This window comes from Emydura macquarii, unplaced genomic scaffold, assembly GCF_026122565.2.
Source record: "Emydura macquarii macquarii isolate MOO-44397 ecotype Brisbane River unplaced genomic scaffold, CSIRO-AGI_Emac_v2 contig_3305, whole genome shotgun sequence".
Taxonomy (NCBI): Eukaryota; Metazoa; Chordata; order Testudines; family Chelidae; genus Emydura; species Emydura macquarii.
The window spans coordinates 3,453,883-3,466,646 of NW_027133442.1; the positions used below are offsets into that span (position 1 = coordinate 3,453,883).

General features: G+C 59.5%; 1 protein-coding gene across 2 annotated transcripts in view; it reads right to left on the reverse strand.

Annotated features, from left to right (window-relative positions):
* The window catches only part of LOC137143237 (phosphofurin acidic cluster sorting protein 2-like), a 130,022-nt gene that overhangs the window by 5,896 nt on the left and 111,362 nt on the right, over positions 1–12,764 (reverse strand). For both annotated transcript variants that reach the window (XM_067532911.1, XM_067532913.1), the window contains exons 11-15: positions 12,384–12,455; positions 11,331–11,461; positions 10,943–11,075; positions 10,630–10,734; positions 500–606 (exon numbers count right to left, since the gene is read on the reverse strand). In XM_067532911.1, coding sequence (XP_067389012.1) covers positions 500–606; positions 10,630–10,734; positions 10,943–11,075; positions 11,331–11,461; positions 12,384–12,455 — 548 coding nt within the window. The remainder of the gene's footprint in view (positions 1–499; positions 607–10,629; positions 10,735–10,942; positions 11,076–11,330; positions 11,462–12,383; positions 12,456–12,764) is intronic.

Consider the following 12,764-nt stretch of genomic DNA (forward strand, 5'->3'; position numbering starts at 1 on the left):
TGCCTCGCTGCTCAGTGATCCTCCGGGGTGCTGCCGCGAGTTCTCTGGCCTGCACACACCAGACAGGGCCCTGCGGCAGCTCTGCAGCCCTGCACCTAGCATGAGCCTGGCTCCGGGGCCTGGCTCCAAAGCTCTGAATGATCCCCAGCCTCTCCAGCCTAGTGTGCCAGCAACCACCGATTCAGTGGTGAGACAGACGCAGCCATCAGTAGGGCCCAGGGTCAACACTCCGCTGTGACACATGCGGGCAACCCATCCCTGCTCGAGGCCCGGGCACTCAGGGTCCAATTCCAACCCACAGCCTGCGCTGGTGCACAGCCAGCCCCCAGGCGCTTCTTCCACCCCCTCCCTCACTGCACGGAGCTGCGCCTGCCCCAGAGCCATCCAGGCCAGGCCCTGCCCCCCCAGATCCAGTCTCCTCCCCCGTCCCCTCCCGCTCTGCCACCAGTCCCTACTGCCAGGGGCCAGGCCTGCCCTCCGCACCGCCAGCTGCACTCACTATCTCTGGATGCGGGCCACGATGGTATTGAAGGCGGCCTGGACGTCGGCCGTGGAGCAGGTGGAGATGAAGGGCTGCTTGTGCGCCTGGAGCTGCTCACTCAAGTACTGGCGAGACAAAGGCAGGGGCTGACGCCCAGCTCCAGGCAGCCCGGCCCAGGCAGCCCTCCCACGGCCCCGCACACGCACTCCTCAGCCTGGAGGGGGCTTGGCCATGGGAGTGTGAGCGCTGGGGCACAGGCCGGTCTCAGCAGCCAGGCAGGTCCCTGGAAGCGGCAGTGAGGTGAGCTCCACTGCCCTGACCCGGGACTGAGCCCCACCCCACCCCATGGCTGGGAGTCCCGGAAGGGAGCCATGCTGTGAGCGAAGCCTGCGTGTACCTGCGTTACCCAAGGAGTGGCCGCTCGTCTGTTGGCCTATCCATCCAGCATGTCCCCTCTCCACAGCATGCTCTATCCCATGGCCCCAGTCTTTGCCAGCGTGCCACCCTCCCTGTCCCACGGTCTCCTTTTCAGGATGGGGGGGCCAGAAGTGACCCCACCCAAAGGCAGGGCAGCCCATCTAGCACTCAGACTAGCTGACCAGGGCGTCCCTTTCCGGCCTCCCCAGCTCAGTGGCTAGAATCACTCGGCGGAACAGCATCAGCACATTCCCATCATCTTCTGCCCCCAATTCCTGGGGCCTCTCACCACCCTGCTCTGACCCTGGGGCCACCACGGAGCAGCTGGCACCACCGCCCTGTTCTCTCTCCCCAGCAGCTCCAGTTCATTCAGAACCTGGCCACGTGGAGCAGCACGTCTGTGTCTGGGGCGATCCATGCCAGGGCCGCTGCCCCTGCCCCGCCCCCAGAGGGTTGGACCCAGGGAAGCTGCAGCAATGCAGACCTCAATTCAGAGGGGGGCGGTGCATTTCCAGCAGGGGCGCATGCCTGGCCGAAGTATCTCCACGCCAGACCGGTTCTCTGATCCCTCCGTCCACACGCATGACCCTGAACTGCCTGCCAGTCCTCCCAGCTTCGTTAGGGGTCTCGGAGGTTCGTCACAGTCTTGAGTCACCTAAATTACTGGTGCCCCCACCAGCACGGCCACCTCTCTGTTCACTCCCAGTCTCCAGCCCCGAGCAGAGGGGCACCGTTGCTGTGTAACCCCGCCGGGCGCTAACTGCTTGGAAAAACGAGCCCTCAGCAACTCCCTCCTCCCCCCGCCCAGGTCAGAGCCGCGCCGCGCTCGTGGTTGTTTGGCTGGCATGTTACAGCCAGATGACACTGGGCAGGCAGGGAAATGAGATGCCCAGATGCCAGGTGCTCCTGGTACCAGCCTATTGCTAACCTCCTTCTGCGCGGGAAGCTGCTTCTCTCCGCCCACTTTGCAGGTCCTTAGCCGCTGTGTGAGTGAGGAGATAACCAGGAGGCTCTTCCCTGCCACCCCAAACGCCAGTTACCTAGAGGTTCCTTCGTGGACCAGCTGCTGCTGGTTTGTCCCTGTCCTGCTACGTTCACTGACACACGTGGTCACACAGTGAGGTCACTGGTGGGGCAGGGAGGACCCCATCTCCTGGCTGCTAGAGACAGGTTCAGCCCTGCCAATTTTCCACTCCCAAGCGTGGATTTTAACAAGCCATGGGGCTCTACTAGCAGCCCAGCCACGGCGTTCTCCAGCGCCTGCAGGCATCACCAGCCAGAACAGGGGGCTTCCGGCGGTTTCAGCGAGCCTTTGTTCCCAGAGAACACCGGCAGCTAGGCCAGTTACTCCATAGCGTGTCAGGCCAGGCCATGGCTGGCTGGCGTGGACTGCACTCGCTCGACTACCTGCAGGCAGTTTAAAGGGGGCATATTTGAAATGCCGAGGGGCACGCCCGGTACCGAGTGCAGTGGTGACGGATTCCAGACAGCCTGAGAGCTGGAGGCCAGAAGAGACAAGACGACCATCCAGCATGATCTCCTGTAGAGCTCAGGCCAGGGCATTTCACCCCTAGGCTGGAGCCCAGGCACTTGGGTTTGGCTAAAGCCTCTTCCTGAAAGGCCTCCCCTCTGCATTTCACATCAGGGGTGGAGAATCCACCCCTGGCCTGGGGAGTTTGTGCCAGTGGTTCATAGAATCTTAGAGTTGGAAGGGACCTCAGGAGGTCATCTAGTCCAACCCCCTGCTCAAAGCAGGACTAACCTCAGGACTCATCCCCCTCCCTGGCCAACATCTGTGCCTTCAGCCTAACTGGAATTTGTCTGCGTTCAGCTTCCAGCCCTTGGCTCTTGTTCTGCCTCCCTCCACTAAACCAAAGAGCCCTGGAGGGCCTGGCATTTTCTCCCCGTGAGGGCAGTTACACTCCCTAATCCAGTCACCTCAGTCTCCCCTTCAATAACTGGAACAGATCGAGCTGTCTGTCTCTCCCCGTGCAGCGTTTTCTCCAGCCCTCTGATCATTTTGGTGGCTCGTCTCTAACCTGATTCCAAGTCTTCAATGGCCTTTTTAAAATGCAGCCACCAGAACCCAAGGCAGTTCCCTGTACTGGTCTCACCAACGCCAGAGACGGGGGTAAAATCACCTCCCTGCTCCTACCTGTTTATACATCCTGGGATCACAACAGCAGTAATTTTACATTCTCTCTTCGAGAGTTGCTCATATGCATTCCATTTAGGTGAGTGCGCGCCCCGTGCACGAGCCTGCGGAAAACTTTTCTGCCCTAGCAACCCAGCGGTCGGTCTCGGCGCCCCCTGGAGTGGCGCGCGTATAGCGCGGTATATAGGACGCCACCGACCGCGCGGGTCCCCAGTTCCTTCTTTCCGCCCGTGACGGTCAGTGGAACGTCTGCCCCTTGCCTCTTTAGCAAGTAGCAACCTATTTTACTCGTGTATATAAGTTTTTTTATTGTTTTATAGTGTGAATAGTTAGTGTAGTATAGTGTATATAGTTAGCCCCTAAGGGGCTCCCTTAGGAGCCATGCCTGGCTCCACCGGGTTTAAACCTTGTGCGGCTTGCGGTAAGGTGTTCTCCGTCAGCGACCCCCATGACCGCTGCCTTCGGTGCCTCGGAGAACAATACCGCAAGGACAAGTGCCGCATATGTAAGGCTTTCAAGCCGCGGACCCAAAAGGACAGAGACGCTCGCCTCCGGGCGATCTTGATGGAGACGGCACTTCGTCCCGACTCCGAGCCGTCCAGATCACCCACGGCACCGAGCGTCTCGTCGATCCGGAGCGCACCACCGGTACCGACACCAACACCATCGGTACCGTCTAAACCGGTACCGAAGAAAAAGAAACGGCCAGCGGCCGCACCTATGGACTCCTCCCTGCGACCGGTACAGCAGGAAGTGATACAGGAGATGCCCCAGCCACGTGCCGTTGAATCTGTCCCGGCACCGGCATCTCCTCGTAGAGAGCCTCCCCCGACCCCGAGGGGTGGGGGAGCGCCTCTACAAGGGCCGTCGACGCCGGAGGCGTTCACAGCGGCACGAGCCCTCATGGCCCTGCCTACGCCTCCATCCCCCCCTCGGCCGAGGGCATCGGGGATAGCGTCTCGGGGTAAGCCCGCGCTGGGCTACCCCGGTGGGAGGTCGAGACAGGACTCGGTGTCTCCCCCCAGACGGTCGGGGAGAGGGAGAGCAACATCCTCCCCCCAGCTCCGACCGCGAGTCGTCGAGCTCCTCCAGAGAACGGCACCGCAGCTGTTCTGGAGGTTCCCGGGCAAGCTCCGCGTCCGATCTAAGACCTTCGGAGCCCCGGCGCCGCTCAGCACGGCGGAGAAAGACCCGGACGTCGGAGCCACGGCACCGCTCCCGTTCGTCTTCGGGCTCTCGGCACCGCTCACCGGCTACGGTGCCGAGACAAGCTACAGATCGTTCCCGATCAGCGGAACGCAGTCCGGTGCGGATCCCGGCGCCCTCACCACGGCACCGGTCTCGATCCCCGGCATCGCGTACGGAGAGGCAACGGGACACTCCATCACGCCGGGCTCGCTCGCGCACCCGGACTCCGAGCCCATTCCCGGACGCTCCCACAAAGGCACCGAGGGCTCAACAGCGGTACCGGCGCTCTCCCAGCCCGGTACACCCGAAAGCTTCAGGGCATATATCTCGCCCTCACCGCACCTCTCGATCCCCGGTACCGAAAGACACTACACGGCACCGGACTCGATCGAGGTCGCCAGCTCCCTCTCCACCGCGGCGTCCGGCGTCGAGACAAAGGCGTTCGGGGAGCTCGGTACCGAGAGAAAGCCAGTACCATCAAGCTGCGCGGGCCCGCTCCCGCAGCCCGGTACATAGCCATCGGCACCAGGAGCGATCTACATCTCGCTCCCGTACTCCCAAACGAGCCTCGGTACCGGATGCCTCGGCACCGCACACCTCTACGGTGCCGCACCCGCCCACGGGGAATCGGCGCTCCAGGAGCCCTAGGGTTCACGCCAAGCGCCATCATAAGTCGCGGAGGTACTCCTCCTCGTCCAGCTCGTCTCCCCGGCGATCCAAGCGTCGTCACCGCTCTCCGGCATCCCACAGCCCTTCTCCTGTTAAAGGGCACTACAAGAGGAGCCGGAAATCTCCGAGCCCGGCTCATCCATCTGGGCCGGCCTACCCGGCACCGGGACCGGTACCGGCATGGGGGCAAGGCCCCTGGCAGTGGCCTTATTGGGGTCCCTGGCCGCCTCAGACAATTCAGGGCACAAGGTCACTCCCCTCCTCCTCCAAACCTCAACCGCCCCCCCATCACAGGGGGCACAGCAGGAGGAGCCGCCCCAAGAAGGGGATCATTCGTCGGACTACGAGTCTGATCCTCTGGAAGGGCCCTCTACAGGCCCATTGTTGCAGTCTTCCTCCTCCTCTCCCCCTGATACAACATCTAGGGATCGGAGGACTCCTTTGCCTGATTTCAAGGCACACCAAGAGCTCCTTAAGCGTCTGGCGGAGAACCTCAAAATAGACCTCAGGGAGCTCTCGGAGGAGGAGGACCCTATATTTGGTCTCCCAGCCTCGGCGGGGCCCTCTAGGGTGGCACTCCCAGTGCACGACCGGGTACTCAGACTGGTCAAGCCCATATGGGAGACCCCTGCTTCGGTAGCTCCAACCTCTAAGACCGCGGAGCGAAAGTACTACGTACCGCAGCAGGGGTTTGAGTACCTCTACAACCACCCAGCCCCGGGCACCTTAGTGGTGGACGCTGTTAATCAGAGGGAGCGCCAAGGTGCCCAGGCTAGTACTCCCAAAAATAAAGACTATAAGAAATTAGATCTTTTTGGGAGGAAGGTGTACTCTACCGCGGCCCTTCAGCTCCGTATAGCGAACCACCAAGCACTTTTGGGGCGCTATAATTTGAATCTCTGGGCTTCTCTCCAGAGATTTACGTCGGCCCTTCCCCCAGATCTAGCGCAGGACTTCACCACCGTCCTCCAGGAAGGGTCAACGGTAGGGGGCGCTACAATCCAGTCTGCTAGTGATGCGACAGACGCGGCAGGTAGGGCCATGGCGTCCGGCATCGTTATGCGCCGGTCGTCCTGGTTACAGTCATCTGGACTCTCCACCGAGGCGCAACAGGCCATTCAAGATCTGCCCTTTGAGGGCACAGGCCTGTTCTCCGCCAAAACAGATGACAAACTGCATGCCCTAAAAGACTCTCGTGCCACCCTGCGATCCTTAGGGCTTTACATGCCACAGACGACGAGGCGCCAGGGCAGACAGCAGCCCCAGAGGCAGCAACAACAACAGCCCGCTCCTAGGCTGCCCCCCCGCCAGACCCAGCCTAGACGAACCGGGGACCGTTTCCGGCAGAACAACCGCCGGAATCGCCCCGGGCCGGCCAAGAGCTCCCAATCCGGGCCGCGCAAGAATGGCAAGCGCCCTTTTTGATGGGACGCTCGGGAGCGGCACCTCTGCCATTCTAACGACCCCAAGGGTCGACCAGGATCTCACCCTACCCTTCAAAGACAGACTTCGCCCCTTCCTCCGAGAGTGGCGAGGCATAACCTCGGACCGCTGGGTGTTAAGTGTGGTGCGGAGGGGTTACGCCTTACAGCTCTCGGCCTTCCCACCGGACTTCCCCCTACCCCGTCCCTCTTCAGGGACCCCTCTCACGAGCAACTCCTCCTTCAGGAGGTCCGCTCCCTGCTCCGCCTAGGGGCAGTAGAGGAAGTCCCACCTATGGAAAGGGGCAGGGGGTTTTATTCCCGGTATTTCCTTATTCCCAAGGCAAAGGGGGCCTCCGGCCCATTCTGGACCTCCGCCGCCTCAACAGGTTCATCAGGCGGCTCAAGTTCCACATGGTCTCCCTCGCCTCCATCATTCCCACATTAGATCCTGGAGATTGGTATGCCGCTCTCGACTTGAAAGACGCATATTTCCACGTGTCTATCCTCCCTGGCCACAGACGTTTCCTACGGTTTATGGTAGCTGGTGGCCACTACCAGTTTACAGCCCTCCCCTTTGGCCTTTCTTCAGCGCCCAGGGTCTTCACCAAGTGTATAGCGGTGGTGGCGGCCTACCTGAGGCGCAAAGGGGTCCAGATCTTCCCCTATCTGGACGATTGGTTACTGCGGGGAAGATCCAGACTCCATGTAACAAACAGTTTAGCCCTAACGTGCGCAACATGCAACAGACTGGGGCTGCTCATAAACGAGCAGAAATCCACGCTGACCCCAGTACAGCGCATAGAATTTATTGGGGCCACTCTAGACGCAGTACAGGCCAGGGCCTTCCTTCCACTAGCTCGCTTCCAAGCCATGACTGCCATCATACTCGAGTTACAGACATTTCCTACAACAACAGCCAGGCGCTGCCTGCAGCTGTTGGGGCACATGGCGGCATGCACATACGTGGTCAGACTGGCTCGCCTCAGACTCAGGCCTCTGCAGGGCTGGTTAGCATCAGTATATGCCCCAGCCAGACACTCTCTGGGCAGGGTAGTCACCGTCCCACCCCAGGTCCTAACGTCACTGAACTGGTGGACAGACCAGAGACAAGTAATGGAAGGAGTCCCATTCTCGGACCTGATCCCCTCTGTAACATTGATCACAGATGCCTCCGATATCGGGTGGGGGGCTCACATTACCCACAGCCTGAGTACTCAAGGTCAGTGGTCAATGCAAGACAGACTGCTCCATATAAACATTCGGGAACTCCGAGCAGTCCTTCTCGCTTGCAAGGTTTTTCTCCGCTTTCTCAGGGGGCGGGTGATACAAGTCCTTACGGACAACACCGCCACGATGTTTTACATCAACAGACAAGGCGGGGCGCGTTCCTCGAACCTGTGTCGCGAGGCGCTACAACTATGGGACCTTGCGGTGAGAAACGACTTCCACTTGGTGGCATCTCACCTACCAGGGGTGAGGAACGACGAGGCAGACCGCCTCAGCAGGTCGTTTTTTCCCCGCCACGAATGGTCACTTCATGGGGAGATTACAGCGTTTCTCTTCCGCAAGTGGGGAGTTCCCCATCTGGACCTCTTTGCCACGCGACAGAACACGAAATGCCCACTATTCTGCTCCCTGCGAGGGCGAGAACAGAACTCAATTTCGGACGCGTTCCTGATAGACTGGTCGGGGCCACTTCTCTATGCTTTTCCACCGACCCCACTGCTCCCCAGGGTGCTCTTGAAAGTCAAGAGGGACAGAGCGGACATCATCCTGATCGCACCGGCATGGCCGAGACAGCACTGGTACAGTATGCTGCTCGACCTTTCCATCGCCGCACCGATCCCGCTCCCGAGACGATACGATCTCCTCTCCCAGGAACAGGGTCGCCTGCTCCACCCAGACTTGGACTCCCTCCACCTGACGGCATGGAGGCTCCATGGTTGACAGAAGGAGAGAGGGCTTGTTCCGCACAAGTCCAAAGCGTCCTGCTGGGGAGCAGGAAACCTTCCACCCAGGTGGTTTATCGGGCAAAGTGGAAACGCTTCACTTACTGGGCACAGTCACGTGGTATTTTGCCTCTGGACTCAACTATCCAGGCTATATTAGACTACCTCCTCCATCTAAAGATGCAGGGCCTTGCCCTGGCCTCCTTAAGAGTGCATCTGGCGGCCATCTCGGCCTTCCATTGCCCAGTGGAGGGGAGGTCTATATTCTCCCACCCAATGTCCATCAGGTTTCTCAAGGGAATAGAGAGGCTTTTCCCACAAGTTCGTGATCCCCTGCCTCTCTGGGACTTAAACCTAGTTCTCACTATCCTCACAGGTCCCCCCTTTGAGCCTATGGCTACATGCCCTCTTCTAGTCCTATCATGGAAGGTAGCCTTCCTCGTAGCCATTACATCGGCTAGGAGGGTCTCCGAGCTAAGAGCCCTAACCTCAGACCCTCCTTACACAGTATTTTTCAAAGATAAAGTGCGACTGAGACCCCACCCGGCCTTCCTCCCTAAGGTGGTGTCCCAGTTTCATTATAATCAGGATATTTTCCTCCCCGTGTTCTTTCCCAAACCACACGGATCGGAGGAGGAGCGGAGATGGCACTCACTGGATGTCAGGCGAGCCTTAGCCTTCTATATAGACCGGACTAAGCCGTTCCGGAAGTCCACGCAGCTCTTCGTCGCAGTGGCGGACCGCATGAAAGGCTCACCTGTCTCCACCCAGTGCATCTCCTCCTGGATCACCACCTGCATCCGCACCTGTTACGAGATGGCGAAGGTACCACTCCCGGGACCGATTACAGCGCACTCTACCAGGGCCCAAGCCACCTCGGCGGCTTTCCTGGAACGAGTGCCCCTACAGGATATCTGCAGAGCTGCAACCTGGTCATCGGTCCATACCTTCACATCTCATTATGCCATCGTGCAACAAGCAAGAGAGGATGCAGCAGTTGGCAGAGCCGTGCTGAGAAGGGCTTCACGCCACTGACTCCTTCCCGCCGCCAAAGGTATGGCTATGTAATCACCTACATGGAATGCATATGAGCAACTCTCGAAGAGAGAAAACAGGGTTACTTACCAGTAACTGTTGTTCTTCGAGATGTGTTGCTCATATCCATTCCAAACCCACCCTCCGTCCCCGCTGTCGGAGTCGGCAGAAAGAAGGGACTGGGGACCCGCGCGGTCGGTGGCGTCCTATATACCGCGCTATACGCGCGCCACTCCAGGGGGCGCCGAGACCGACCGCTGGGTTGCTAGGGCAGAAAAGTTTTCCGCAGGCTCGTGCACGGGGCGCGCACTCACCTAAATGGAATGGATATGAGCAACACATCTCGAAGAACAACAGTTACTGGTAAGTAACCCTGTTTTTCCTTCGTTCACTGCTGAGAACGTTCAGTGTTACTGATCCCTGAGGAGCCCCACTAGAAACGCCCGCTGAAGACTGCTTTCGAGATCTGTTGGTCAGCAAGTTCTCATTCCATTGAACGTGGGCTCTGTGGCAGTGCACAGTGCTAGATTTTAACTGGAGCATTACGTGGAGCTGAGTCAAACACCTTATAAAAGTCTCCGCCTGTTACATCTATGCAGTTACCTGCATCACCCACACCTGTAATCTCATCAAAGACTGAACTCTGGGTTGTTTGACAAGACCTGTTGGCCAGCATTCACTATACTCCTGTCCTTCATTATAACTGAATTGCACATCAGCCGTTCCACTATATTGCGTGGCACTGACGTGGGGCTAACCGGCCCACAGTTAGCCAGCTCACCCTGCTTGCACACCCTGCTTGAATACTGGCACTTTTCCAGGCTTCTGGAATTTCCTTGAGATTCCAAGATTTATTCAAAATTAACGTCAGAGATCTCCTCGGCCAACTCTTTTAGCGTTCTTGGATACAAGGGATTCAGGCCTGCTGCTTTAAATCCATTTCTCCTTGGTTGACGTTGTTTAGCATCTTTGTCCGTTCATCCTGCACATGTGATACAAGTACAGCAGCCTGGTTCTTTTTCAAATCCAGCACTGAAGTAGTTAACACTGAAACACTTCTGCCTTTTCTGCATCATCAGCGACAGCTCTGCCATCCCCCTCGGGGAATGGGCCTGTCCCATGGGTAGATTTCCTTTGTTCTCAATATGCCGACATGATTTGCCTCCTGTCCTGGTCACTTATCACACCACTCCTAAGGCACTGAAGCTATTCCCCACGTCTTGATATATGGACCCCCTGTTTCCTGGGGCTGCCTTCTCCCACCAGGCTGCCCCCTCCCAAGGCCGTGCTCCAGCTCCCGTCCCTCCTCACCTGTCCTTGCCACTCGGCGATATTCACCAGGACGATGCTCTCAGGAAGCTGCTCATCTGAGATCAGGATCTGGTTCAGCTGATCATAAATGGATTTCCGGGCCACCTAAGAGAGCACAAGCAGGTAGGATCAAATGCTGCAGGGATCCCCTAGTCTCCCACTCTCGTGCTCCAAGGCCTCTCCACCCACAGGGGCGAGGGTCCTACAGGCAGAAAACCAGGCCACCCGCTGCCTCTCCTGCAAGCAGATGGGGTCCAGCCACACCTCCCCACCATGCCTTCCCACACGCACTGTCCCACTGCAGCAGCCTGACCTGGGCACTGAGCCGCGAGTCCGGTGAGCTCTCGCTGTCCAGGCTGCTGGCCCGGTCACTCTGCGCCTTTGAGTTCTGCCGGTCCTTCATAGAGGTGCTGCGGGGCCGCCACCCCTGTCTGCTCTCAGCTTTGCTGCAGGATGAGATGTTCCAAGAATTCAAGGTCACGCTGCAGCGGCCTCGGCGTTTGGGGCAGCCAGGTCCCCAGAACTGCCACCGCAACAGGCATGCAGGGGCTGGCTGCCCCCGAGCCAGGCAGAACCCCCGACATGCCCCTGGACCGGACAGCCTTTTCATTGCCAAGGAGCTGCCTGGCAGCCCATGCCGTGCTCTGCCCATCCCAGCCCTGAGCCCCGCATAACTGGCCTACCCGTGCAGGTCCCCTTACCTGGGCGACACAGCGCTTGGGGGCTCGGGCTTGCCGGAGCTGCTCAGCTGGGCCAGCCTGTCCACGCTGCTCTCCCTCCCAGCTGCCTCTGCTGCCCCGGGGCGTGGGGAGGGCTCCTCCGACTGCAGCACCTGAGGGGAGGCACAGAGAGTCACTGGACACGGGAGCCGCCCGGGCGCCGGGACCCCTCCGCAGGGGCTGACGGGAGCCCTCGGCCAGCCGCACTGAGAAAGGAGGCCTCCTACCTACCTCCCACTGTCTAGCTACAGTACTTCTTTGGCCCTGTCCCCGTGTTTCCCCTCACATGGCCATGGGGCAGGGCATGGCTGTCCTCCCCCCTGCACAGATGGGGACCAGCCCAGGGCCCACCGGGAGCCTGTGGCAAAGATCTGCCAAGTGCCCTAACCCCCTGGGCCATCTTTCCTCAGCTCCCAGCCCACGCCTGCCCCTCCCCCAGGCTGGCAGCATTTTTCCAGGGGAGGCTGGAGAAATGGAGCTGCCTGGGGCCAGCTTGCTGCTCTGGTGCCTGGATGCGGTGGTGCTGGGCACCCCCAAAGCCTCAGCAGGCCAGAGATGTGGGCCATAGAATCATAGAATCATAGAATATTAGAGTTGGAAGGGACCTCAGGAGGTCATCTAGTCCAAACCCCTGCTCAAAGCAGGACTAACCTCAGCCAAATCATCCCAACCAGGGCTTTGTCAAGCCTCAGCTTAAAAACCTCTGAGGATGGAGATTCCACCACCTCCCTAGGTAACCCATTCCAGTGCTTCACCACCCTCCTAGTAAAAAACTTTTTCCTAATGTCCAACCTAGACCTCCCGCCCTGCAACTTGAGACCGTTGCTCCTTGTTCTGTCATCTGCCACCACCGAGAACAGCCTAGCCCCCTCCTCCCTGGAACCCCCTTTCAGGTAGTTAAAGGCCGCTATCAAATCCCCCCTCACTCTTCTCTTCTGCAGACTAAACAAGCCCAGTTCCCTCAGCCTCTCCTCATAAGTCCTGCATCCCGTGGGGGCCAGCCGCCTGCCGGCCTGACAGCAGGCAGAGACTCACCACTGCCGCTACCTCCGTGCCCGCTTCCTCTGGGGCCCGCGGCGCTCCGGGCCTTCGCTTCTCCACGTGTCCCTGGGGAGGGGAACAAGAGTCTAGACCCGAGCACCCCAGGGCGGGGCTGGGGCAGCCCAGCCTGCAGCCCCCCGCATGGCCTCCAGCACAGGGCAGCTGCATGTGTGTCTGGCTGCCTCTGGGGACAATGAGTATGGGGGAGCCTGCACCCCGAGCTCCCGCCAATCCTCCCCCTGACAGTGCAGGGTAGCTCCCCTGGCCAGGGAGTGCTCCTACCCCTCTGCCGGTGCTGGGAAAGGAGCCACTCGTGCCAAGGAAAGAGAGAAACGGAGAAGGAAACAGTGCGGTGAGCCCCCAGCAGGGGACAGG